At 35.6% G+C, this 26,059-nt stretch overlaps 1 protein-coding gene across 4 annotated transcripts in view; it reads right to left on the bottom strand.

The window, feature by feature from the left end:
- Positions 1-1,479: 1,479 nt before the first annotated feature.
- LOC110447179 (vascular endothelial growth factor receptor 1-like) overlaps positions 1,480-26,059 on the bottom strand; it is a 53,574-nt gene continuing 28,994 nt past the window's right edge. For all 4 annotated transcript variants that reach the window (XM_021492701.1, XM_021492702.1, XM_021492703.1 and 1 more), the window contains 19 exons: positions 24,366-24,552; positions 23,674-23,830; positions 22,613-22,737; positions 21,146-21,442; positions 18,116-18,296; positions 17,115-17,263; positions 16,560-16,752; positions 15,706-15,806; positions 15,043-15,185; positions 14,149-14,278; positions 13,610-13,714; positions 13,110-13,229; positions 10,572-10,855; positions 8,837-8,959; positions 7,659-7,729; positions 7,114-7,154; positions 6,495-6,594; positions 5,698-5,803; positions 1,480-4,686 (listed from right to left, as the gene is read on the bottom strand). In XM_021492701.1, coding sequence (XP_021348376.1) covers positions 4,042-4,686; positions 5,698-5,803; positions 6,495-6,594; positions 7,114-7,154; positions 7,659-7,729; positions 8,837-8,959; positions 10,572-10,855; positions 13,110-13,229; positions 13,610-13,714; positions 14,149-14,278; positions 15,043-15,185; positions 15,706-15,806; positions 16,560-16,752; positions 17,115-17,263; positions 18,116-18,296; positions 21,146-21,442; positions 22,613-22,737; positions 23,674-23,830; positions 24,366-24,552 — 3,258 coding nt within the window. In that variant the 3' untranslated portion in view covers positions 1,480-4,041. The remainder of the gene's footprint in view (positions 4,687-5,697; positions 5,804-6,494; positions 6,595-7,113; positions 7,155-7,658; positions 7,730-8,836; positions 8,960-10,571; positions 10,856-13,109; positions 13,230-13,609; positions 13,715-14,148; positions 14,279-15,042; positions 15,186-15,705; positions 15,807-16,559; positions 16,753-17,114; positions 17,264-18,115; positions 18,297-21,145; positions 21,443-22,612; positions 22,738-23,673; positions 23,831-24,365; positions 24,553-26,059) is intronic.

The raw sequence follows: 26,059 nt of genomic DNA, 5'->3' as shown, positions 1-26,059 counted from the left end.
TAATTGTATAGATATCATTTAAGGGCAGTGCGTTGAGAAAATATCAATTGCTCACATCAAATTTCACCTTATAAGTTTGCATGTGATATAAAATATGAAACAGTTAGAGAGATAAGTCTTGTGAAGTCACTGATTCAAATAGTTACATGTTATGAAAAAGAGAAAAAAGAAAAAGGAAAAACATGAAAGAGGTTCATTCAATAATTGGTGTATATAACGGCTGCAAGGATATATCATGTGACCATATATCGCAATATTTTGAATACGGTACGATGCACAATATTTTTTGGGAGGTTACGATACACCTGCAATGTTTTCCGGATTTTGTTTTTTCTGAGTTTAGTCTTCATATATCCGTTCCAACATGGCAAGTGACAGCTCCAGCTCCGCAAGCAAGTTCAAAGATGTGAAACTTCAAAGCCATGGCCAGTCTGTTTCCAGTTGTCATATCGCCATTAAAAATTTGTAACATATCTTTTCTCTTTGCTTGATTGATTGATAGGTTTTACATCCACTTCACTACCACGTAGTTTGGTTATCCAGCAGATCGAAGAAAAGACGGGAAAATGAGTAGCAGGGATAAAGTATGGAGTGAAGGAGAAGAAAAGGGATACAGAGGAGAGAAGGAGCAACTGTTACTATATGTATAGTGATACGTATCATATCGTGACCACAGTATAGTGATACGTACCATATCGTGACCACAGTATAGTGATACGTACCATATCGTGACCAGAGTATCGTGATACGTACCATATCGTGACCACAGTATAGTGATACGTATCATATCGTGACCACAGTATAGTGATACGTATCATATCGTGACCACAGTATAGTGATACGGATCGTATCGTGACCACAGTATCGTGATAAGTATCATATCGTGACCACATTATCGTGAAACGTATCGTATCGTGACCCCATTATCGTGATACGTATCGTATCGTGACCACATTATCCTGAAACGTATCGTATCGTGACCAGTTTATCGTGATACGTATCGTATCGTGACCACAGTATAGTGATACGGATCGTATAGTGACCACAGTATCGTGATAAGTATCATATCGTGACCACATTATCGTGAAACGTATCGTATCGTGACCAGTTTATCGTGATACGTATCGTATCGTGACCACAGTATCGAGATTTGTATCGTATACTATCGTCATGTTGATGTATTGTTGCAGCCCTAGTGTATATAACAGGATTACAAAAAGTATGTGTAACATTTAGAAGATATTTTCTCACACAATTGCATAGATAATAAATAATCAAACCAGTCGGTTGCGACCTTCGAGGAGAGTTCAAATAAGGGAGGCTACTGATGCAGGTCATAGATAAAGGTTAAACATTTATTAGGGAAGACAGCTATAGGGTCATAGAAGACAGGTGGTCCCTTAAAACAGGTGGTTCCTAAGGACAGGTGGTTACTGCAGAAGAAAACTTACCTACTTACGAAGAAGGCTTTAGAACAAATCTTGTTAATATATTTATTCGAGACATAAAAAATATCTTCAATATTTACAGACCAAGCTGGTAAATTCACTCATGATTGTCAAGTAATAAAATTTAAAATAAAAAGATATTAAATAATGACATATCTTTCATTTGATAATTTTGGCAGAATAATATTTAAACACATAAAACCACCAATATGGCTCGGTGACTATAAGTGATGATGTATGGACCGGTACATGGGGTATACAGTGAATGCTGTAATAACTGACTTCAATACTGATTTCCAGACTTAATAAATTATGGCAAATTCATTTTTAACTTCACAACCAAAGTGTCGCTGGCAAGTTCTTCATAGGCAAGTTGTGAAGGCGATTGACTGTGGCTAGCAAATCTATCCTTGTCAACATATGAACACAATACTATTATCTTATTATATATATATAATAAGCCAGGGAGAATTTCTTTTTAGCTCATTTGGAAGAGCTTCAGACTAGTAAACCAGAAGTCCTGGGTTTGTCCACTAGAAGAGTCATTGAAAAAAATATATAACATCTTGATATAGGTGCCTAGAAAAAATTGAGAAAATTACTTGAAGATGCATGTACTTTCACAAGAATCGCTATAACCCTTGTTAAGGACATTTACAATATTTTTTTGATAAACATTTTTTTTTTTACCAGAAGTCAAGATCGGTAAAAAGTCTGTATTGTTTATCCAGAAATTTGCTAATCCAGACATTTGCCCGTAGAATCAAAGTGTCCAGATTAACGAGGTTCGACAGTAAAAGGTAACAGGGATTTAAAAATTAAGCGTGCTCTCATGTCTGGACAATTATTTTCTTTTTGCAATTGATTTTTCTATAAAAAAATAATAGTAACGACAAGTACTAGGGCTATGTTTTACACAATCTCCATGGTGATGTAAACAAGACAAACAGAAACTACAGTACAATGTATATTATTTGGTCAACACTGTTATCCCTATCATTACGGTCAAGGTTGACTGGTCAAACTGTACAACTCAAATCAGCAAAAATTATGATAAAACTTAAACAACACTTTCTGTACACAAGTTATAACATGTAATAGAAAAATCATAATAAAATAAAAGTTCTAAATGCTGGAATGAAGTAAAGCATTTAATCCTTGGCAAATTATAACAAAAAGAAATTGTTAAAACTTAAAATAAAAACAATATTACAGAACTGCAAGTACTACAAAACCCTAACCAATATGTTCACAAAAATATTTTTCTATTCAGTATGTGGTACAATGTTTTCTTCTAAAATCAAACTATTCAGTTTTTACAGTTACGATAACTTTCCTACATGACAAATTATCTACCTTAAAATTTATTTTACATGATTACTTGGCATGCTTTGAATAATCTTTTTTGTGTGTTATAAGTTCATTTTTGTAAAAAAAGGTTTGGTCCCAACTATAATCAGTAAGTAAAATATCAGTGCTTTTTTAATGTCTTTCAAACTTGATAACATATTTCTTAAAAAGCATCAACAAAAAAGTTACAAAATCAAAAAAAAATATCAAACAGAAATCAAATTATAAAAAATGAGCAATTCATATGACTAGTGTCCAGTTTGAATTCAAAATTGAAATCGATGACCATGATAGATTTGGGTATAACAACCATCCTAGTGAAAGAGATTACATTCCTTTTTTAGTCCACATAACACATCAAACAATACTGTTCCTTACAGGTGTACTGCAAGCATTTGTGTGAACGAGATATTTTATAATCTAATAATCATACAACCAGGATATTAAATACTTTTACAATTAAATTCAATATGGTGGTACTGCAAGCAGCCCCGTAATAAAGATTTAAGGATAGATATATACCTTCTTTAAAAATAATTCCCCTAAAAAACCCTGAAAAACCTCTTTGTGATTGGTTATTTGGACATGTTTGCAGTGATACCATATCTGATTCACCAGGATGCTGAACTAATATCACCCAGAAAAGGTTTGATTATTAGATGACACGCATTACAATAATTTAAAGGGACATAACTCTAACACAAACCACAATTTATAATGAATATGATAGCATATACCTTAAATTCCATATTAAAGAAATTTGGGACACAATAACAATTAACAAAATAATTACAAAATAGTTTGTTAAACACAAGGCAACTGTGGTGAGGGTACGACAAATTAGATTACACCAATTACAATCTACAATCCATATCATACAATACTTTAAACCTACATTAATTAAAGTAAGAAATAAATTGTACAAAATATTCCTATGAAACTAAATTTTTTAGTTAATAAATGGACAACATAAAAAGAAACATTTTTTACAACAATAATACAACAGATCTGAAATGCCATTAATTTTAACTATGATGTGAATTTGAGTAAAATTGGAGAAAATCCCTGATTGCTCCTTAATTTCTTTATAAGTCATTAATTAGTACATGGCAAGAGTTGTTAATGTAAAATTAACCTGAAAACCCATATAATGTATTTAATGCTATCATTTTTCATAAAAATAAATGAACAACAACACAGATGTACACACGCCTTTGATATAATGAGACAGCCCTGGTTTTACCTACACTACCACGTCCCCGTCTTGTATCACGGCTGAGTAAGTCGGAGGAGGACGATCCCGGTAGTTATAATCAGAGTTCACTCCACTTGAATCCTCCTCCTTTTTTGTTTTTTTGGGTTCAACAAATTGTGTACCATCTGGTCCTGTTTTTGGTACAAGATAACCGTCCACACCGATATCGGGTGATGTTCCCGGAGCGTAAGTACTAGAATGTCCGCTGTCGGTGTCGTCAGACCGATGCACCTCTGCCCTCGTGTTTAACAGTGGTGGAGATTCGTCCCCTGGGTTTGCCTTATTCATCTTTCTCCTTAGCCTCACCTCCTCAGACTCATCCCCATCCTCACCGAGGTTGTCATCCTCAATTATAAGAGGCACAAGCTCCATTTCCTTAGCATTTTCCTTCTTTTTATCTGTCCGCCATTTGTTTGCATTAACATATCTCTCGTCCTCAATAGAAGCCTTGTCCAAGGGAATAGGAGGCGCTGGGGACATTTTAGTGTAGTCCGAGTGAAGTTTGTTTTTGGTCTCCCCATTCATCTTGTAGTAGCCTTCCTGGTCAGCAGAGCTTCCACAAGCTCCCTCGGACATCCCTGATTTTTCCAGGTCCTTCATTTTGATATATGGCTCGTTGAGGTCCAAATAATACTGAAATAGGACAGATGAAATGTTACGGTGAATTTAGGAAAATGGTTGTAATATTCTAAATATTCAGGGTAAAATAAGTCAGCACAATATTCAAAATAGTGCTTTTAAATCTGTTAAATCCTGAAACCTGTATCATCTACAGTCCAGTTGTTCAAAACCTTGCAACTTCATAAAGAAGTTAATGCAAATCTGTCTGTGTCATCTTTTATATGTTCAAATAGAAAATGTCTGTGAAATATAAATGCCCCTGCCGCCATGTGAAACTAGTTACAGTGTTTGATAATGTTCTATTAATAGTTACAACAACTTTCTATATATACTGGTAGCAACAGTGACCTTGGCCTTGACCTTGGAACCCTAACACACACAGATGTCAGAGGCATTCTCATACTTAAACCTAAACACACACTCATCTGATGTATTTGCATACTTTTGACATTTGTCAAAGAATGAAGTTGCTGAACTGTTTACATTGAATGATGAGTAGACGAACATGGACAACACTATATGCTCCTCATCTCCCCTCCATTTTATGGCAGGAACATAAAAGTATTGAAAGTAAATGAATGGGGAGTTAGTATAATCACCTGAAGACAACCAACAGAACAGACACATTTGTGAAACTAACGTTTTTCAAAAATCATATTTCAAATATCACAATTGTTTCATGCTAATGAGGCCATGATCAAGCGAGTAAGATTCTTTAACTAGGTCTAAATGTTCACATATTTACGTAAGCTTAACCCCTATGATCTTTGTTCCCTGTGATATTTTCGATATGGACAGTCCGACTGTACTAGACAGAAAACATTTAATTCGACAAAATGTTAACAGCTCAAATACATAATTCCAAGCTAAACACATATGTATTCTGACATTATTATAAGTGGATTTTTTTTCCAAGACTAAAAATACACTTCAAGTTATTGAAATTATGAACATCATGAATAAAATTCTATTATTATTGGTTCTTTTTGTTTCTTGTACGTGTCTGAAAACTTTGCTGATCACCTGTTTAACGTTAGCCTCGAGAAAGTCGCCCATGAGTGAGGCGAGTCCTGAGAACGAAGGTCGATCATCTGGGTCGTGTCTCCATGTGGCCTTCATTACCTTGTACCTGTCAACACAAAATTATTGTATAAAAGTTCTTAAGAAGTGAAACATTTATTTCACCTGATTAGCCAACACTTATCAAATTAATGAGACCAAAACAGTAAAACCTGTCTTAAAAGCTGTTTTTTAACAACCATTAGAGTGAAGCCTGTCTTGACGGACCTTTTTTCCTTAATCTATAAAAATGATTTGAAAACTGTGAAATCTTATTTTATGATAGTCTTATAATCTCTTTTCTTTATTTTTCCTATTGAAATGACTACAGTAAAACTTGTCTTGAGAGATCACCTCTTTGTAAGACCACTGCTGTTACAGTAAAACCTGTCTTGATAAACCATCTCTTTGTAAGACCACTACTGTTACAGTAAAACCTGTCTTGATAGACCACCTCTTTGTAAGACCACTGCTGTTACAGTAAAACTTGTCTTGAGAGACCACCTCTTTGTAAGACCACTGCTGCTACAGTAAAACCTGTCTTGAGAGACCACCTCTTTGTAAGACCACTGCTGTTACAGTAAAACCTGTCTTGATAAACCACCTCTTTGTAAGACCACTACTGTTCCAGTAAAACCTGTCTTGAGAGACCACCTCTTTATAAGACCACTACTGTTACAGTAAAAACCTGTCTTGGGAGACCACCTCTGTGTGATATCACTACAGTAAAATCTTCATTGTGGTGCCACTTTTTTGCTTACATTTCATCGGAGGCATAGTATGGCTTGTCCATGATATAACCACTCTTGACAAGGTCAATGAATTTTTCGTTGATCTCCACTCCTGGATAAGGGCTTCCTCCTGTATTTGGAAAAAAGTTCCAATTACTTTACCTTCTGATGGTGAGTTTAAATTTGAGATAAGAGATATGTCCCTCCTTAAGGTTCTGCAGTATTTTTGTAATTTGGACTTGGTTAATTAATTGATGCCAAATTTGATATATAAAAAAGAACTGATGATGCTAATGAAAGGTATACAAAAATTGATGACAAATTTGAAAGGTACACAAGAATTGATGACTCACTGGAAAAGTACATAAAAAGTGATGACCCATGGGAAAGGTACTCATGAATACATACATTGAAAACACTCAGACAATTCTGAATAATTAGGTAATGAAAATAATTCTAAGGGAGATAACTATGACATTTATCACAGGTGTAAAGTATCATACAGCCTTAAATAATTCTTGTGAAGTTTTCCCCCCAACCAATAGGATCATCATTATACAATAATTATACTATTCATAAGTGATGAATCTCAAATACATTTTCATTGAAATGCTGATTTAACAATGTACTTTTTCTGAAAATATCTTACCTAGGGAAAACAGCTCCCATAGAAATATCCCATAGGACCACCTGTGAATATAGAGAAACTTTATGTACCTGGTCATATACAGGTAAGTTGTATGTACCTATAGCACTATCATAACATGGGGAATAAATCAATTTCAATTACATTTGGGCGATTTTTCATTGATACAGGTATCCATATGTGTAAAATTGGAAAATTCAGCACATTCTGGAGAGGTGCTAAAATTCAGTGTAATGGCTTTTTGCAATAAATAATTTGGAAAACAATTATGTGTGACATAATAGCTATATACAACACACTAGTAACTGTATTATTGAAAGTACATTGGAGACATGTTTATGTTAGATATATATATATATCTTTGTCCTGATACTATTCAATATCTTTTAGATTACACAAAAAATTACCTTTTGACAAATAACGTAAGTGAAACATTCTCCTCATGTTTCTCCTAATGGACATGACAAAAAAGTCTCACTAATGAGACAGCATAGGGGATATTTCTAATGTTTGCTGCAAGAAAAAAAGAACAATAATTTGGTACTTACACATCACTCTTGGTGGTGTAGAGGCGATGAGTTAGGGACTCTATAGCCATCCATTTTACCGGCACAGGGCCCTGAAACACATATATAAAACTATTTATAGCCATCTATTTTACCGGCACAGGGCCCTGAAAAACAGATTTACAAACTATCTATAGCCATCCATTTTACCTGCACAAGGCCCTGAAAAACAGATTTATAAACTATCTATAGCCATCCATTTTACCGGCACAAGGCCCTGACACACAGATATACAAACAATCTATAGCCATCCATTTTACCTGCACAAGGCCCTGAAAAACAGATTTCTAAACTATCTATAGCCATCCATTTTACCGGCACAAGGCCCTGACACACAGATATACAAACAATCTAAAGCTATCTTTTTTACTGGCACAGGACCCTGAACACAGATATATACAAATAATTCATAGCCACCCATTTTACCGATACAGGGTCCTGTAACATAGATATACAAACAATCTATAGCCATCCATTTAATGGCACAGGGCTCTGAAACAGAAAGACTTTGGTAAAAATTTGTCCAAAATATTGCTCTCCCATTTCTACTGTCTTTATCTTCCTCTTTTGCTTCAATCAAGAAAGTCTAAAACATTTCATGTTTGACTAAGCATATGTAGACAGACATGATGTACATACAAGAGGCCAAGGGGTCTGAAGAAACTCACCTGATTTTATATGTGACCTTTGTTTTTAAAATTTCTAGCACTCCATGCCAACAAGCTACTAGCAAATTGTCGTTATCCTAAGCCTATGAGAAGGCAAATGTTGTTATGAGACTATAACAACATTTGCTATTGTTACATCACCATTCTCTATTGTGACATCATCAATTTCATTGTTGTCAAGACTTAATTTGCTGTTTGAAATAACTCAATAAAGCGTAACTACTCCATCAAAATGTAAATATAAATAATGAATATTTTAGCAAATATTGTTATGGTCCTATAACACACATTTCTATTGCTGACAAACTTAAATAAAGCCCTGCCAGGCTTTATTAAGTTTGTCATCAATAGCAATGTGTGTTACAGGACCATAAAAACATTTACTAAAACATTCATTGCTTAATTACTTTGATAATTTTGTTGTAACTTTTGTTTTGTTCAGGCCTAAATAATATGTCAAATGCATCTTTCCCAATTCAACGCCGTACTTACATCGCCCTTCTTGAAGTACTCTGGGTTTTTGTAGCAGTCTTTAGCGAGCCCAAAATCACATATCTTAACCACATTGTCCTCAGCCAATAGAATGTTCCTGGCTGCCAAGTCTCGATGAATGTACTACACAAAAAAATAATCATACATTAATTTGAATTCAAAACTACAGTTTAATGCATGATTAAAAGCATGTTTTTTTCCCATTCTAAAACAGATACTGCTCATTATTTACTAAACAGCTCTTTACAAATTCAATTTGTATTAATTTTGCTCATAAAGAATATAATTCTTAGAGTTTGAAAACTATGCATGTTCTATGCTGTTGCTTTGAGGACCTATTCACTTAAATAAAATAAAGGTAAGGGACAGCTTATAGTACCAGCATTTAAAACACATTAAAAGGAAGTTCAAAATTAATTGTACAAATAAAATAAGTAATCTCCAAGTAGGCATTGGTGAAAGTACCGATAGGGATTTTCTGTGTGCCAATTTCTGTTATGCGAGTGAACATGAAAAAATAATAAATGAAGAGCAATACAAAATATATCTTTTGGAATTTGCCACTGGTTTCTTGAAGAAAAGCATTATGAACTGTATTTACCTTTTAACTTTATACAGGGCAATGAAATAGCATTTGTTATAATTTCTACAGAACTATGTCTGTCATAGGTGGGCTTATTACCGGGCATGGGCTTATTGTCGAACGAATACAGTACTAACTGTTAGTCACTTGTACTCTCAGGGTCTGTTCTTCTTAAATAAAGAAAACAAAATAAACTGTACACTTAACGTACTGTACACTTAACGTACTGTACACTTGACATACTGTACACTTAACGTACTGTACACTTAATGTACTGTACCCTTAACGTACTGTACCCTTGACGTACTGTACACTTAACATACTTTACACTTAACGTATTATACACTTAACATACTGTACACTTCATGTACTGTACACTTAACATACTTTACACTTAACGTATTATACACTTAACATACTGTACACGTTAAGTGTACAGTACGTTGAGTGTACAGTATGTCAAGTTTACAGCACGTTAAGGGTACAGTACGTTAAGTGTACATTACGTTAAGTGTACAGTATGTTAAGAGTACAGTACGTTAAGTGTACATTACGTTAAGTGTACAGTATGTTAAGAGTACAGTACGTTAAGTGTACATTACGTTAAGTGTACAGTATGTAGGGTGTACAGTACGTTAAGTGTACAGATTGTTAAGTGTACAGTACGTTAAGAGTACAGTACATTAAGTGTACAGTATTTTAAGTGTACAGTACATTAAGTGGACAGTACGTTAAGTGTACAGTTTGTTAAGTGTACAGTATGTTAAGCGTACAGTACATTAAGTGTACAGTATGTTAAGAGTACAGTATGTTAAGCGTACAGTACATTAAGTGTACAGTATGTTAAGGGTACAGTATGTTAAGTGTACAGAATGTTAAGTGTACAGTATGTTAAGTGAACAGTACATTAAGTGTATAGTATGTTAAGTGTACAGTACGTTAACTCTACACTTAACGTACTGTACACTTGACGTACTGTACACTTAACGTACTATACACTTGACGTACTGTACACTTACCGTACGGTACACTTAACGTACTGTTCACTTAACATACTGTACACTTAACGTACTGTACACTTAACGTACTGTACACTTAACGCGACAATTATTTTGCTCCCACGTTGTAGAAAGACCACCTTGATAAACTGACCTTCTTGGAGGACAGATATTCCATCCCTCTTGCCGTTTGAAATGCCCAGCAGATAAGATTTTTCGTTGTTAGGGAGGGACCAATCAGGTCAGCAGAATGATCCTTCAGAGCTTTATTGACATAATATGGTTTTGAAGCTGCGGCTTCCTTTGCAGCTTCTCGTTTCTTCTCCTCCACAGGGTCGATGTAATCATCCATGACATCCTTGAATGTGTTTTTGTTCTTTAACATGTAGTTACGGAGATTTCCAAAGTGAGCATATTCCACGATGACATAGAGCTCCCCTACAAAGATAAAATACATACCTCAGTCAAACCTGTATTGAGAGACCACCCTCGGGAAGTCCAAAACTAACACAGATGGTCTCTTTATGGAGTTGGTCGCATGAGCAGGTTTCACAGTATACACAAACTGGCAATGGGTCGAACATTTCATATACCTGGAATTCTCTGTAGTGTTTGCAATGCAGATTTCGGAAATGGAATCCATTTCAAATAAAATAGGGTTCTTATGCAAAACTTGTAGTTCTCTTTGATCAGTGGCCAACTTTTTGGCATAATACTTGTTATGTCATAGAAAATATGATCTCATATAATAATCAGAAAATCAAAACATGTAACCTCAATATTGGTGCATATTTCACAAAACTTGGAAAAGATGGAAAATAGTGCTTCCTGGACCTAAAAAATCAGTAGCCAAAATAGTAGCCAGGTGTGAATTTCAGTGGCCAATTTTGTTTAAAAATAAGAATATGGAAAATGTGGTAAAAATGCAAATTCTGCCCCATTTTCTTTGAAAGTTTTAATGTCTTTCATCCCAGCTCCCAGTCCATCACCCCTCCCTCACCCCCGTCAATTTATTCTGTAAAGCAGGAAACTTTTGTCCAGACAAACATCCGCCCTTCAAGAGTAAATAAAATCTATATTCGCTCAGTGTAAATTTCGTCCCTTCCAAGGTAGTTACTATATAGGGTATGCTGCGTAGTTATATATGCTCTCATGATAAATTTGCCATTATTGCTGAAAATTAAACTGCTGATTTTTTTCTTCTGATATATTAGGTATATCTTATTTATCATGTTTATGCTACATTATACTACCTACTGGTAGCATGATAAATTCATTATTATGGGTTGTCCATATGAGAATACTCAACAAGAGTACCGCTGGGCGGCCCACTATACGCCTGTTGAATGCCATATAGTGTTATATACTTTCTTACAATGAAATAAGATCTGCATCATTCTAAGAGTGGTTAGCTGACATACTATAAAAAATGTAGGAGAAAATCTCTGGATAAAAAAAAAATAATAATACTGAAATGAACAAATGGCAATAACTTTTGCAAAAATCTTTGAATCAAAATTCTGTTAATGGAGACACAATTTCATATCATGATTATAATGTAAACCAAGTTTCAAAGAGATCTGTTGAAAAATGTAGGAGGATATTGCTGGACAAAAATCAAATACTGAAATAAACAAAGGGCAATAACTTTTGCAAAAATTGTTGAATCAAAATTCTTTTCAAGGAAACAAAACAACATATCATGATTATTTAGCCTACTAAGTTTCAAAGAAATCTGTCAAAAAAAGTAGGAGAAGATTGCCGGACAAAAAATCAAATACTGAAATGAACGAAGAGCAATTACTTTTGGAAAAATTGTCGAATTAAAATTCTTTTAAGGGAGACACAACTTCATATCATGATTATAATGTAAACCAAGTTTCAAAGAGATCCGTTGAAAAATGTAGGAGGAGATTGCCGGACAAACAAAAGTTTAAGCCGGAAAGACGGACGCTGTCATACCTGTCAAATTTGATGGGCATATAAAAAGTGTGATGGTCTCTTGATTTTATCCACGTACTTGTAATGAAAAAATTGTTCTCATCACAAACTCTGAAAATGCAGTGTGATAATTCTATAATTTCTATATCACAGCTCTAGGAAGGTTATCTCCCTTACTCACCATATCTGATGTCCTTCGTCACAGCTTTGGAAGGTTATCTCCCTTACTCACCATATCTGATGTCCTGCGTCACAGCTCTCGGAAGGTTTTCTCCCTTACTCACCATATCTGATGTCCTTGGTCACAGCTCTCGGAAGGTTATCTCCCTTACTCACCATATCTGATGTCCTGCGTCACCGCTCTCGGAAGGTTTTCTCCCTTCCTCACCATATCTGATGTCCTTCGTCCCAGCTCTAGGAAGGTTTTCTCCCTTACTCACCATATCTGATGTCCTTCGTCACAGCTCTCCGAAGGTTTTCTCCCTTACTCACCATATCTGATGTCCTTCGTCACATCTCTAGGAAGGTTTTCTCCCTTACTCACCATATCTGATGTCCTTTGTCACAGCTCTAGGAAGGTTTTCTCCCTTACTCACCATATCTGATGTCCTTCGTCAAAGCTCTCGGAAGGTTATCTCCCTTACTCACCATATCTGATGTCCTTCGTCACAGCTCTCGGAAGGTTTTTCCGTTACTCACCATATCTGATGTCCTTCGTCCCAGCTCTAGGAAGGTTTTCTCCCTTACTCACCATATCTGATGTCCTTCGTCACAGCTCCCAGTAAGTTGACTATGTTTAGATGTTGACCCACATGGATGAGAATCTTGAGTTCCGAGAGTAGAGCCTCCATCTGGTCGCGGTCCGTACAGTCTGTGAAACAATAAATATCCAACTTTAAAACACTGACATCAACTCAAGAAACATGGGGAAAGATCTAGGCTGTTTTCGTTGAAATGGTTGAACCGGTCGGACCACAGTTGCTCGTTTATTAAATAAGGTTTGACACAGTAATCTGATGCTACTTTCAGGCGAGCCTTGACAAAGCCTTGCAAGGCCTGCATAAACATTTGCAGGTCCAAGATTTATACCCGAAAATGTTACATTTTAAAACGGACAAACCGGTTGTTCCGCATAAACAAACTGGCCACTACGGACTGATTACACAAGGGAGGTAGCTCTGCCTTGTAATTTTACAGAATAATTTGATTCATCTTATGATTCCAAATGTGAAGAATCAGAGATGTACCAACCTTTCACCATTTTGACCGCCACAATTGTGACATCCTCGTGCTCCACAATGCCGATGGCTTCAGCCTTTATCACTCGACCAAAGGCACCCTGTCCCAAGATCATTCCTAATCAAAACAGGAAATACTGACACACTTAAAGAATTTTTTAATGAATTGTATTTTTCTGTTATAAAGATATTTACAATTAACTGCTATTCATTATTATAACAGCAGTAATGTGATTGGATCATCACAAGAGGTTCATGGGCTTCAGTCACTCATGATGTATGTTCAAATTTAAACATAGTTGATGCCTGTGACCATAAAGCAAGTCAAGCCCATTCAAACTAAGGAACTTGATAAACTCTTTCTAAGCAAGCTGCAAGAAAATTATCACGGCCCTAAGTTGCATTGCATGTTCTATATTCATTTGAAGTTTTGTTTAACATATTTGACCTCTGTGACCTTGAAAGTAGGTCAAGGTAATTTCAATTGAACCAATCCTTGACAGCTTTTAACCCAGAGAGGTACAGGACTAATTAACAGCCTTCTTTTAATACCTTGTCGCAGCCTCTTTTTGGGAAACTCCCACTTAGGATCGTAGGGGATGCAGGTGGTTTGTTCATCAATGGGGAGGTCTGGGTTGTAATCCTTCACTGGGTGAATGAGAGACTGCTCCAGTTCTTTGTGCTGAAGAGAACAGATGGAAAAGGTTTGAAATGTCATTCAAGTATTTAATCATCTGCTGAGGAGTTGTGGTCTGGCGTCGAAAGGTTAAAAGATGAAAGGGCAAAATAATACGATAATACATCTGTACTATGAAACCTGTCTACACTGAACAATCAAGGCAGAAACAGTTTGGTTCTGAAAGAAACAGGTATTCTGATTTCATCGGCAGTATTCTGAACTGAGGAATAACGCTATCACACATTTTAACAAGCTTTAATCAAAATATTTGATTTGGTTCTGAATAAAAAGGTATTCCAATCTCATCTGCAGTATTTTGAACTAAGGGATAACGCTATCACATATAATGACCAGGTTTCATCAAAATATTAGATTTTTACTAGTTTTGTTGGTAAAATATAGAAAATGAACAATGCCATTATGATAATGCATGTACTGTATGTCGGAAATACAACCTGCGCCAGAATTATCCCTATTTGCCCAGTGTTAATTTCGCCCTTCACTTTTAATTACTGCACATATTATGCTGTTTATTAATGTTCGCTGTATTGCTAAATACACATTCATTACAGCGGGCAAAAAAGGCTAAAAATTATACTGCAGCAAAAACTTCCCGGTATACAATATAGTTTTTATAACTTCTCACAATGAGATGTATGGACATGCAAAAAATGATATTTCCTAACATTTTTCACAGATCAATATCACATTTAGAAGCTTCTTCCAATCACATTCAATATCATCTTCAGAAGTTAACCTTGACTTACTAAGATGGCCGATCGTCGCCGGTATAGACATATGAGAACCACTAACACCACGACGAGAACGACTGTTGCTATGACAACAACTGCGATGATTACACTGGGATTCTGACTTCCTTGATACACTGGTGCAGGCTTGAACAACTCTCCTGTCAATTGAAATGTATAAATCGTGATGAATACTTCTGTAAAAAACTGTTTTCAGGGCTTTGCTGTTATTAAAACTATCCTCTAATGGATAATCTGCGAATTCAAAATGATAATTTTCACATTTTCTTTACCCTTCAACTATTCGGAAACTACAAATTTAACTTTGCCCGATAATATTCAACATTAATATGAAAACATAATTATAGACATATGCAGCAGTGTTGATTCTAAATGCTCCTAACGTCCCTAAGCTGTCTAATTTACTTTTGACTCATTCACCCCTGAAGACACATTGGAACTCTTCCAATTCAAAGGTTGGAATAGTTCATCATGAAATTTCAGGGGTATATGTCAATTAATCACACGTTTTATATTTTTACATGAAATATTTGAGGGAAATAACTCTTGAGTTAAAATATCTTCTGCAAAGTTCATTCAGACTCAATTCAAAATAAAATAGCTAATATTGAAACATTTTTGACTATTTAAAATCTTGAGAGATAAATAAGTTTTGCATACCTAAGTAGAGCGACCAGTTACCGTAGATTACTCCTCCCCTGTTTTCTGCCTCACACAGATATTCTCCCTCGTGGACCTTAGATGTTTTCTTGATAGTCAAACTGTAATAAAAACCAATGAGTGTACTGTGCTGGATTGTGTTCTTTGGAAAACTCACTATTTTTTGAATGGGTCAACTCAAATAATATATTTTCATTACATGTAATCTCAATTTTCACGACAAGGATCCCTGTCCCACTCCACTGTGTTTTTTTGTATATACAGTAACCTCCCCTTAACTTCTGTTTGGATATAACTATAGGACAGATGGTCCCAGACATTTCAGTTGACTACATGCAGGTAGCTAAGAGCAATAGTATAATAGTCTAAAGTCCTGGATTCCGATCCCAGTCTAGCCCCGTTAAAGTTTTACATTAAAAACACTGTTGTTGATAGTTTGTTTACTTCATCTACATTATTCCTCATAAATGTCCTACAAAGGTATGGTTTTCTTTTCAGATATGATTTATCAAAGCTACAGAATCCAGGAACAAACTTACAAAACATACACAAAAAAGACATAACTCTACCCTGATATGGAGATTAAATATTACAAGGGAGATAACTCTCTCTTTTTTCTTTCAGAAAATAAAATTCAACATAAATTTGCGAATAATTGAAAAAAATATCAGTTGATAATAATGAATCTCAATTTGCAAGATCATCATATATTTGAATGATTTTAAAACATGCACAGAAGTGAAGGTAGAAATAAGAAGTCTATGTGTAAATCATTATATTGCTAAATGGTGTCATTAAAAATGTATGCCATTTTTTCATAAAATTATTTAGCACAAATATCTCTACAACTATACCTTTTATTATCATTGCTGATGACAAAACCAAAAGTGTTATTGCTCAGATCTATCAGGGCCCCGTCTTTAAACCATTTTATCGTTGGTCTTGGAACACCACTGACATCACATTCGGGAAGTTGGAATTTGATACCGATACGAGTTGGTATTTTGCCTTGATCACTTTCTTGTTGAAATGTTGGCGGTTCGATATCTGTAAACGTGATTAGATTGAAAGCAAAGATTAATCAAAATTCATAATAAGACTTTTGAAACAAAAAGAGATATCTGAGTAATAAAGGTAAAGGGTACCGTACAATCCACCAGAAATAATCAAGGACATTTTCATCTCAGAGCTGCTTTTTTATACTTGAAATATCAAAGCATACAGAATCAAGCAACTTGGAATTCAAGGTCACTGTGACACAATAACAGTGCACTTCACACTTAATGCAGTACCAGTGATAATACACTTGAATATAGCTATCACTTTTCATGATGTCACAATTCAGCGTGCACTGTTTCTGGCTAAACGAGAGACACACCTGTGAAGGGTAAGAGATATTAATATCATACCTCTAACTTCCAGTCTCTTCTCAACAGTCACATTGTCAGTAGAAGCATTTTGGGCAGTAGATAGCCGCACAGCAACGCATACGTAGCTACCTTCGTCTGACTTCTCTATTGGCTCAAAATCAACATGAACCACAGATGAATAAGCCGTTCTGAAACAAAAATCAGCATTAACCGAAATACATACTGTTTTCACAAGTACAAAGAAATATCAGTATACTTTGCCATATGTATAAATCATATGATATGGTGATTGACAGGAAAACTATTACATTTTTTTATTTACAACAAAACAAACATCTTGCTGCATCAAAACAGGTTGAATATAGCAGTGTAACCTTTGACCCCTATTTTAATGACGTTACACTTAATAACGTATAGGTAGACTCAAATTTCGACAAACCGATCCTACTGGCCCTGTATAATCAGACCTTAGATATTTTTTTCTTTGATTTGTTTGGTACAACAATTTTTATGGCAATTTTTATTGCCCTGGCGTGTTGGAAGCATTAATATTTCTGGAAATATAATCTCATCTTAAGGATTTATGCTACCTTATAAGTCCATTTACTGTACATGTATATCGTGAAATTTTCACCGCAATTAAATTTTTCGCTGTCTGAAATAAGGGCGAATTAATCATTAGTTATTACTTAAATGTGAAAAGCAAAATAAACACTGAGAATATTTGGATTTCACAAACAAAGGGTGAAAGTTTGATTGGGTGATAATTTCACTGATGGTATAACGTACCTCCTTTTTCAAAAGAGTTCTATGCTAAGAAATTTTTGCAGCAATTGTCATAAACAGCTATTTGGAATTATTAATCAAATCACACTTGATAAACACAGTTATGTATGTGATGATGATAGTTATGTGATTCTGAATTAGCAGATAGCTCTAATAAGTTATCAAGGGAGAGGACTCTAACACAAATCACTGGCAAAATGTGTAAAGTAGCATACATCCTTAAAGATAGGTTAAGTGGTAAAACATTAGCTCACCTGTTGTAGGACACGTAGGTGGTGTTAGTAGTTGCCAGTCTGGTCTGAGTAGAGTTACCAAACCTCCTGTAGTAAAGACTGACTGACTGGTATTCCCACACACTGGCATAACACGAGATCTGTACCAGGTCCCCCTCAATGGTCACAGGGGGCATCACAATCCCCAACCCATCTGCTACCTCTGCGTAAAAAGTGAAATTGTGATAAAATATGGGCCATACAGGGGTGCAAAAAAGTGACAGAGGTCATAATGGGGGCAGCAATGGTCAAACAGGCAGAAGTATAGTAGACAAAGAGGGTGGAATATATGACAGGTCATAAATGGGTAACTAATGTCATACAGGTTACATAGATTATACACACAACATTAGAGTATAGTAGACAAAGATGGTCGAATATGTGACAGGTCATACATGGGTACCTAATGTCATACAGGTTACATAGATTATACCTGCGTAAAAAGTGAAATTGTGATAAAATATGGGCCATACAGGGGTGCAAAAAAGTGACAGAGGTCACAATGGGGGCAGCAATGGTCAAACAGGCAGAGGTATAGTAGACAAAGAGGGTGGAATCTATGACAGGTCATACATGGGTAACTAATATCATACAGGTTACATAGATTATACAGTCAACATTAGAGTATAGTAGACAAAGAGAGTCGAATATGGGACAGGTCATACATGGGTAACTAATATCATACAGGTTACATAGATTATACAGTCAACATTAGAGTATAGTAGACAAAGATGGTCGAATATGTGACAGGTCATACATGGGTCACTAATGTCACACAGGTTACATAGATTATACAGACAACATTGGAGTATAGTAGACAAGGAGGGTCGAATATGTGACAGGTCATACATGGGTCACTAATGTCACACAGGTTACATAGATTATTCAGTCAACATTAGAGTATAGTAGACAAAGATGGTCGAATATGTGACAGGTCATACATGGGTACCTAATGTCATACAGGTTACATAGATTATACCTGCGTAAAAAGTGAAATTGTGATAAAATATGGGCCATACAGGGGTGCAAAAAAGTGACAGAGGTCACAATGGGGGCAGCAATGGTCAAACAGGCAGAAGTATAGTAGACAAAGAGGGCGGAATATGTGACAGGTCATACATGGGTACCTAATGTCATACAGGTTACATAGATTATTTAGACAACATTAGAGTGCATACAGTAGAGTGAGTAGACAGGTTAAACTAGAGGCAACAAGCAAATTCGGGGAATGTATATCCCCTGCTTTCAGGACGTATTATAGGTAAACATTATTGAGGTTAGGTTTAAACATGTAAGTATCGTGCTGTTGAGACATAATGTATAGCTTGAAACTCGAGAAAAAAAAGCCTTATCCAATATTTGCTAGAGTTATTAAGCGGAAACAGCAGATAATAGATTATACAGACAACATTAGAGGATAGTAGACAAAGAGAGTCGAATATGTGACAGGTCATACATGGGGAACTAATGTCATACAGGTTACATAGATTATACACACAACATTAGAGTATAGTAGACAAAGATGGTCGAATATGTGACAGGTCATACATGGGTCACTAATGTCACACAGGTTACATAGATTATTCAGTCAACATTAGAGTATAGTAGACAAAGAGGGTGGAATCTATGACAGGTCATACATGGGTAACTAATATCATACAGGTTACATAGATTATACAGTCAACATTAGAGTATAGTAGACAAAGAGGGTAGAATATGTGACAGGTCATACATGGGTCACTAATGTCACACAGGTTACATAGATTATTCAGTCAACATTAGAGTATAGTAGACAAAGATGGTCGAATATGTGACAGGTCATACATGGGTAACTAATGTCATACAGGTTACATAGATTATTCAGACAACATTAGAGTGCATACAGTAGAGTGAGTAGACAGGTTAAACTAGAGGCAACAAGCAAATTCGTGGAATGTATATCCCCTGCTTTCAGGACATATTATAGGTAAACATTATTGAGGTTAGGTTTAAACATGTGAGTATCGTGCTGTTGAGACATAATGTATAGCTTGAAACTCGAGAAAAAAAAGCCTTATCCAATATTTGCTAGAGTTATTAAGCGGAAACAGCAGATAATGACTCTGCCAAATGGAGTCGGATTAAAGTGATTGACAAACTTGTCTGAGCCCTTAATGCGTTGAACCCTGTTACTAAGATTAAAGACAATCGGATAACATCTGTTGCAGTTATTGCACGAAAACGGCAGATAATGACGTTTTTGGTTATTAAAGGGGCCATAACTCCGCCAAATGGGGTCAAACTTAGCTGAGCCCTTAAGACATTTAACCCTGTGACCAAATTTGAAGAAAATCGGTTAACTTTTGTTGTAGGTTTTTTGCACGGAAACGAAACGCAGCAGATATTTACATTTTTCATTATTTGAGGGGCCATGACTCCGTCAAATGGGGTCCGCTGAAAGTGGCCATCGAACTTGGTCGAGCCCTTAAGGCATTTAACCCTGTGACCAAGTTTGACAGACCCAAATTAATATCCCTCGTTTCGGTGAAAGCGGGGGATAAAAACAGATGAGGTCAAACAGAGGTCACAATGGGGGCAGCAGAAGTCAAACAGGGACCAACTCAGGTCATACTGGAGGCAACAGTAATCAAACAAAAGGTAAAATCTAACAACGATGGCCATACACATGTGGAAATAATAAGTTGTTATTATGTAAGTTCCATCAAATATTTTTACCATAAGCTATCTCTACATATAGACTTCACCGACCAAGAACAAATGTTGTTTCTTCAAGATAAATATCAACATCCAAATATCAATTTTTTTACTTTATACACAAACAACGTACGTATTAAACATGTCAAAATGTTTCAAGATCGACTGGTCCCTTTGTCAAGCTATGACATTGTGAAACGTTTAATACGTACATTGTTTGTGTATAAAGTAAAACTTTGATATTACTCAAAATATTACTCTAAAGCTCTTTCACACAAAAACTGATCAAATTGCTAATGAAAACATATCCTAACAAACCTGAGATTTTGAATTCGATTTGAGTCGAGCTGGTCCCCAATCTGTTAGTAGCTTGACAGCGAATGATTCCAGCCTCTGTTGCGACATGCTGTAGAGAGCTTCGCCGGTCAGTGATGATGTCCGAATCGTTGTGGTACGCCAGTGTTTTCCAGTTGTCCTGATGAGAGCGCCACTCCCACATTATGATGCTGACCGGAGGGATGGACACAGGGTTACAGGACACACTGTAGGTGTCACCTAGCACCATATACTGACGACTGGAAGGAGGCTTGACCGTGATGGACACCACAGGCTTATCTGTAAACATCAACACCAACAACAAGTTTGAATATTGTAACAAGGGCACCTCAAAAGCGGAACATAATAAGTCTGTCATACAATGAATGAGCAGTTGTCTGTATGGTTGTACATAAAGGGCCATTACTCCATATATTACGGTTGGACAATGGTAGCTATCAAACTTGTCTGAGCTATCATGATAATGAACCTTCCTATTAAGTTTGAAGTTAATTTGTTGAAACCTACTGGAGATCTCAAGCGGACAACGTTTTGAATAAAGGGCCATAACTCCGTAAATTACAGTAAATTATACTCGGACATGTTAATAATTGCGGTTATCAAACTTGTCCGAGTTATCATGATAATAAACCTTCCTATGATGTTTGAAGTTGCTCCGTGGAAACTACTCGAGATATTGAGCGGACAATGTTTGGGCAAATGAGTATCCTGGTAGTCATTGGTTGTAAGAATCTACAATGGAAACCTAACGATATTCACTAGCGCTTCATCAAGGCAGATAAACACAAACAATAGGGCAGATGGAGCAACAACATCAAGGTTCTGTGGTTTATTTACCATTTACATGTTTCGGCTGGTTCTGATGACACCTGCATGGCCAGCCAGCCAGCCAGTTAAACCCTTAATAAACAACAGATCTGGATATTGTTGCTCTTTCGGTCCTATGTATTAATTTTGAATATTGTTATAATATTTTTTCAAGATTGCAAGGATGCTATTTTCACAGTAACCATGTTTTGCTGTATTTTCGTATGACTAGAATGCTTTAAAAATTTCAGTGTTTTGGAAAATTATGCTTTGAAAGATCATAATAACACGACTATTAAATAGAAATTTCCATTTAAAAAATATTTTTTTTAGACATTGATACTGTATCGAAATTGAATTCAAGTAAAACACGATAGTGAAAAAAACCAAAAAATTAACAGCATTTACTTTTATTCTTGTCTGAAGTACAAAAAGTAATATCAATAATAAAATGAATAGCGTCATCTCTATCACAAATTCAAATATTCACGAACAAAACCAACAGGCATAGTTTGTCAAAAAAGTAAACACAAGTAAACAGGACTTGTATATAGAGTACAATCGTGAGTTAATGCCAGCCTCCATGTTGCCTTGTCCTCCAAACTAGAGCGCCCTGGGATAGTTATCGTGCATTTCACTTACATGCTACGACCAGCTCGACCTTTGCTGATTCTGACAGATAACTGTTCTCGACGATGACCTTGTAAACTCCGGCATCACTTTTTGACACGTTTGTTATGATGTACTGGGTGGCATCCTCAACCGTTCTGAAAACAAGCAAAAACATTAAATGTAGTCTTCATCAACTAGCAACACAGATAGAAAAATAATCATTATCATAATTCGAGGTTATTATATACCGCTTTATCACACCCTAGGTCCTAGGTCGTCTCAAATCAGTTCAAAAATTAATATCCCTGGTTATAGGGCCTTTGCAACCAGCCAATATCTTTCTCAACTCCCTGGGGAGCATACAGCCAGAGCTGCCATTTAGGCGCTCACAGCTAGCATTCAACAATTCAAGCATTGTCCAACCACGTACTCATTTACAGCTGAGTAGACTGAAACAAGCAGAGTAAAGTATCTTGTACATAGACCGTGACATGACTTGAACCCGCAACCATTTGGTCACGAGTCTGGCGTCCTACCACTATACTATCTTGCCTCCTGAACTTATTATTATATTTCTAGGTAGTATGGAATTTTGAAGTGGATCCTAGGGGGCTTCTTTAGGGGTCGGGATATTTCAATAACAACAATTATAATATTCACTGAATCAATCAAAATCCTGTGATGAAATTGGTTTCTGTCTTAAATTCAAAATTCTAAATCCACATCAGTGATGTTTCATCACAGTTTGAGGTTTATATACAGCATCTTGCCATAATTATTTCTGATTTTTCCTGATTCACTCTATGTTTGATGCATTTCATGCAAGTCAATAATTGTTCAATTGTTCAACCTGAAAGAGACCTGACCGGTACTTTTCTGACATTATTTTCATTTTTTCCCCTTGGAATGAATTGCAAGATGTCATAATAATATTCAGTGACAGGAAATTAGAACAATTAAGGGTAAACACACATAAAATGTAGAATAATTCTGGACAAATCGCGAAAATGTTTGACGCGATGCTGAACAACATTTCATGACAGCTGGTAAGCTTTGGAGTTTACAGAGTCACCTCCCTTAGACCGACTTACTCGACATTCGAAGGCAGCAGAAAGTCTTCCTTGTACCATTTGACCGTGAAGTCGTCTGGGTGACAGTTGATGGCGAAGGCCAGTCGTATGTATTTCTCGAACTCATCTACTTCTATAACGTGCTTCTCTCCCAATACATGTACATGGCAGTATGGTTCTACAATGATCAGAACATGTTAGATTTACAATTAAATTCTCAATAAGAATTCAGGAGACACCAAAACAAGGGATCAATATCGTAAAACTAAAAAAAATAAACGGAGATGAAACACAGTCCTCCGAAAGGGTATGCATTCCTTGCAATGTATTTTTCATCTATCAAAATATCTTCCATTAAATCCATGAAATCAAGACAAAGGAATGAAATATTTTATCTCCCTCATTCTGCATTTCCATTGAGTTAGAAAGTGCATGAAACACGACAGAAACTGCTTTGCTCAATTTAATCTTTCCCATTTTATGTATCAAAATAATTGTCCATTTGGTTCAGACTCACCTGTTATGATCATGACACACGCCCTGCACTAACTAGGAGATCATTTTACCACAGGAAGTAGATTTTGATTTTGTTTGTGTTTGGACTTGGATGAGTTTCGAGGGAGATTGGTAAATTTTGAGGGGGGTCTCCCTCCTAATGTGGGAGGGTTGATAGATGTAATTTTTAGAGGGGTAACAATATGGCCCTTCGGTACCTCTGATGTAGATATCTTTGGAGGCAGTCTTTTGCTGTTTGTCGTGTGTCGTAATTTGACAGGTGTATACTCCTTCGTCTTTTAGTTGTACGTTACGCACAATCAGCAACGTCCTGATGATGTCATAGTTATAAATATCACTCATATGTTTGACTGTCGGTGCTGTGTATCTCACTCGATCCGAAACCTATCAGGAAACAAAATTCATTGAAATAAAAATTTGAGTGAGACTTTAGAAATAAATTTAGATATATAAATATTAATATATTCACCCCTGGATTTTCACAGTAAACTGTCCAATTCATGGTCTTGGAGGAGTCTAAATTTAACTTCAGGGGTCAAAGGATTAATGGCATCGTTCTAAGAATTTCAATAGTGAAAACACTAAATCAATACATATATATCTTATATCAAAGTATCAGCAGATACACCGATACAATTTTTAACACGGGGAATCAAGTACTAATTCAAAAATAGACAAAGATGCTTTAAAAAGCCTAATAAGTGTTGCTGGGCTTATAAATGTGAAAACAGACAAAAGTTTATTCCGTCTTTGCGTATTGCAGAGTTATCTTCCTTTGAGAGCAGGTATTGATTGTTACGTCATTGGTTTGTGTGAGAAAATAAAGTCATTTTCTCAAAAATTGATGACATTACTCTCACAGACAAATGACATAACAATCAATACCTGCTCTCAAGAGCAGATAACACTCTGCAATACGCAAAGACGGAATAGATGGTGCACAGAAAAAACAATCTTACTTATTTACTTATGAGTGGAAGTTTTCAAGACAAACTGAAATTTAAACTAACATTTTAACATGGATTTAATGGAAAATTACACTTGCCAGAACAGTGAAGCCGTTATATCTGTTTGAGACAGTGAGTTATGTATTTTTGCTTAGTGGTATTATTCAGATGATACATGTAAATGGTATAATGGAAAATGGCTAACCACCTTAGGTCTTTGATAAAAAGATAAAGATGGCTAACATTATTTTCAAAGGGAAATTGCTAAAACTATGTTCTATGGGCATTGGCTAATGCTATGATCTCTAAAATATGGCTAATTGTATAGTCTATGGGAATGTCCAATAATATGGCCTGTTGAATTAATAACACTATGATCTATGGGAATAGTATATGGGATATGATTTGGTCTGTAATTCTTTGATAGTGTTCAGTGACATTTTTTTTTTAAATCTTGAGTGGTACAGTACTCAACAGTGTAAACTGATGACAGATAAATGTACCGGTAGCTCTAAATACTCTTGGAAAGTCATTATATAGATATTTATATTCACGAATAAAGAAAAATCGTAATTTATAATTCAATTGAATCAATTTTTAAATTACATATATGTTCTGTTTGCAAAAATTCTTTTTAAATATTTGCAGATAATTTCTGTATATTCATTTAGGACACGATTCATGCAGATTTGTTTTCACATTTATTTGTAAAAGTTAAAATCAACACAGTGTTGAACTTAAGGCTTTATAAATGTAAGATTTCATCGCCTGGGTTATAAATAAAAATTTAAAACTTCCTGGTATAGTTCATGTATTTGCGGAATTATCTCATGGTTGAAAGAGCGTTGTATAGATTAAATTATTTCACTCTCAGTCACATGAAATAAATTTAAACCCTGAAAATAATATATGTATATAAAAATCATTATATGAAATTGTGTATT

Source organism: Mizuhopecten yessoensis, unplaced genomic scaffold, assembly GCF_002113885.1.
Source record: "Mizuhopecten yessoensis strain PY_sf001 unplaced genomic scaffold, ASM211388v2 scaffold3229, whole genome shotgun sequence".
NCBI classification, from domain to species: Eukaryota; Metazoa; Mollusca; class Bivalvia; order Pectinida; family Pectinidae; genus Mizuhopecten; species Mizuhopecten yessoensis.
This window is presented reverse-complemented; position numbering and strand designations above follow the sequence as displayed.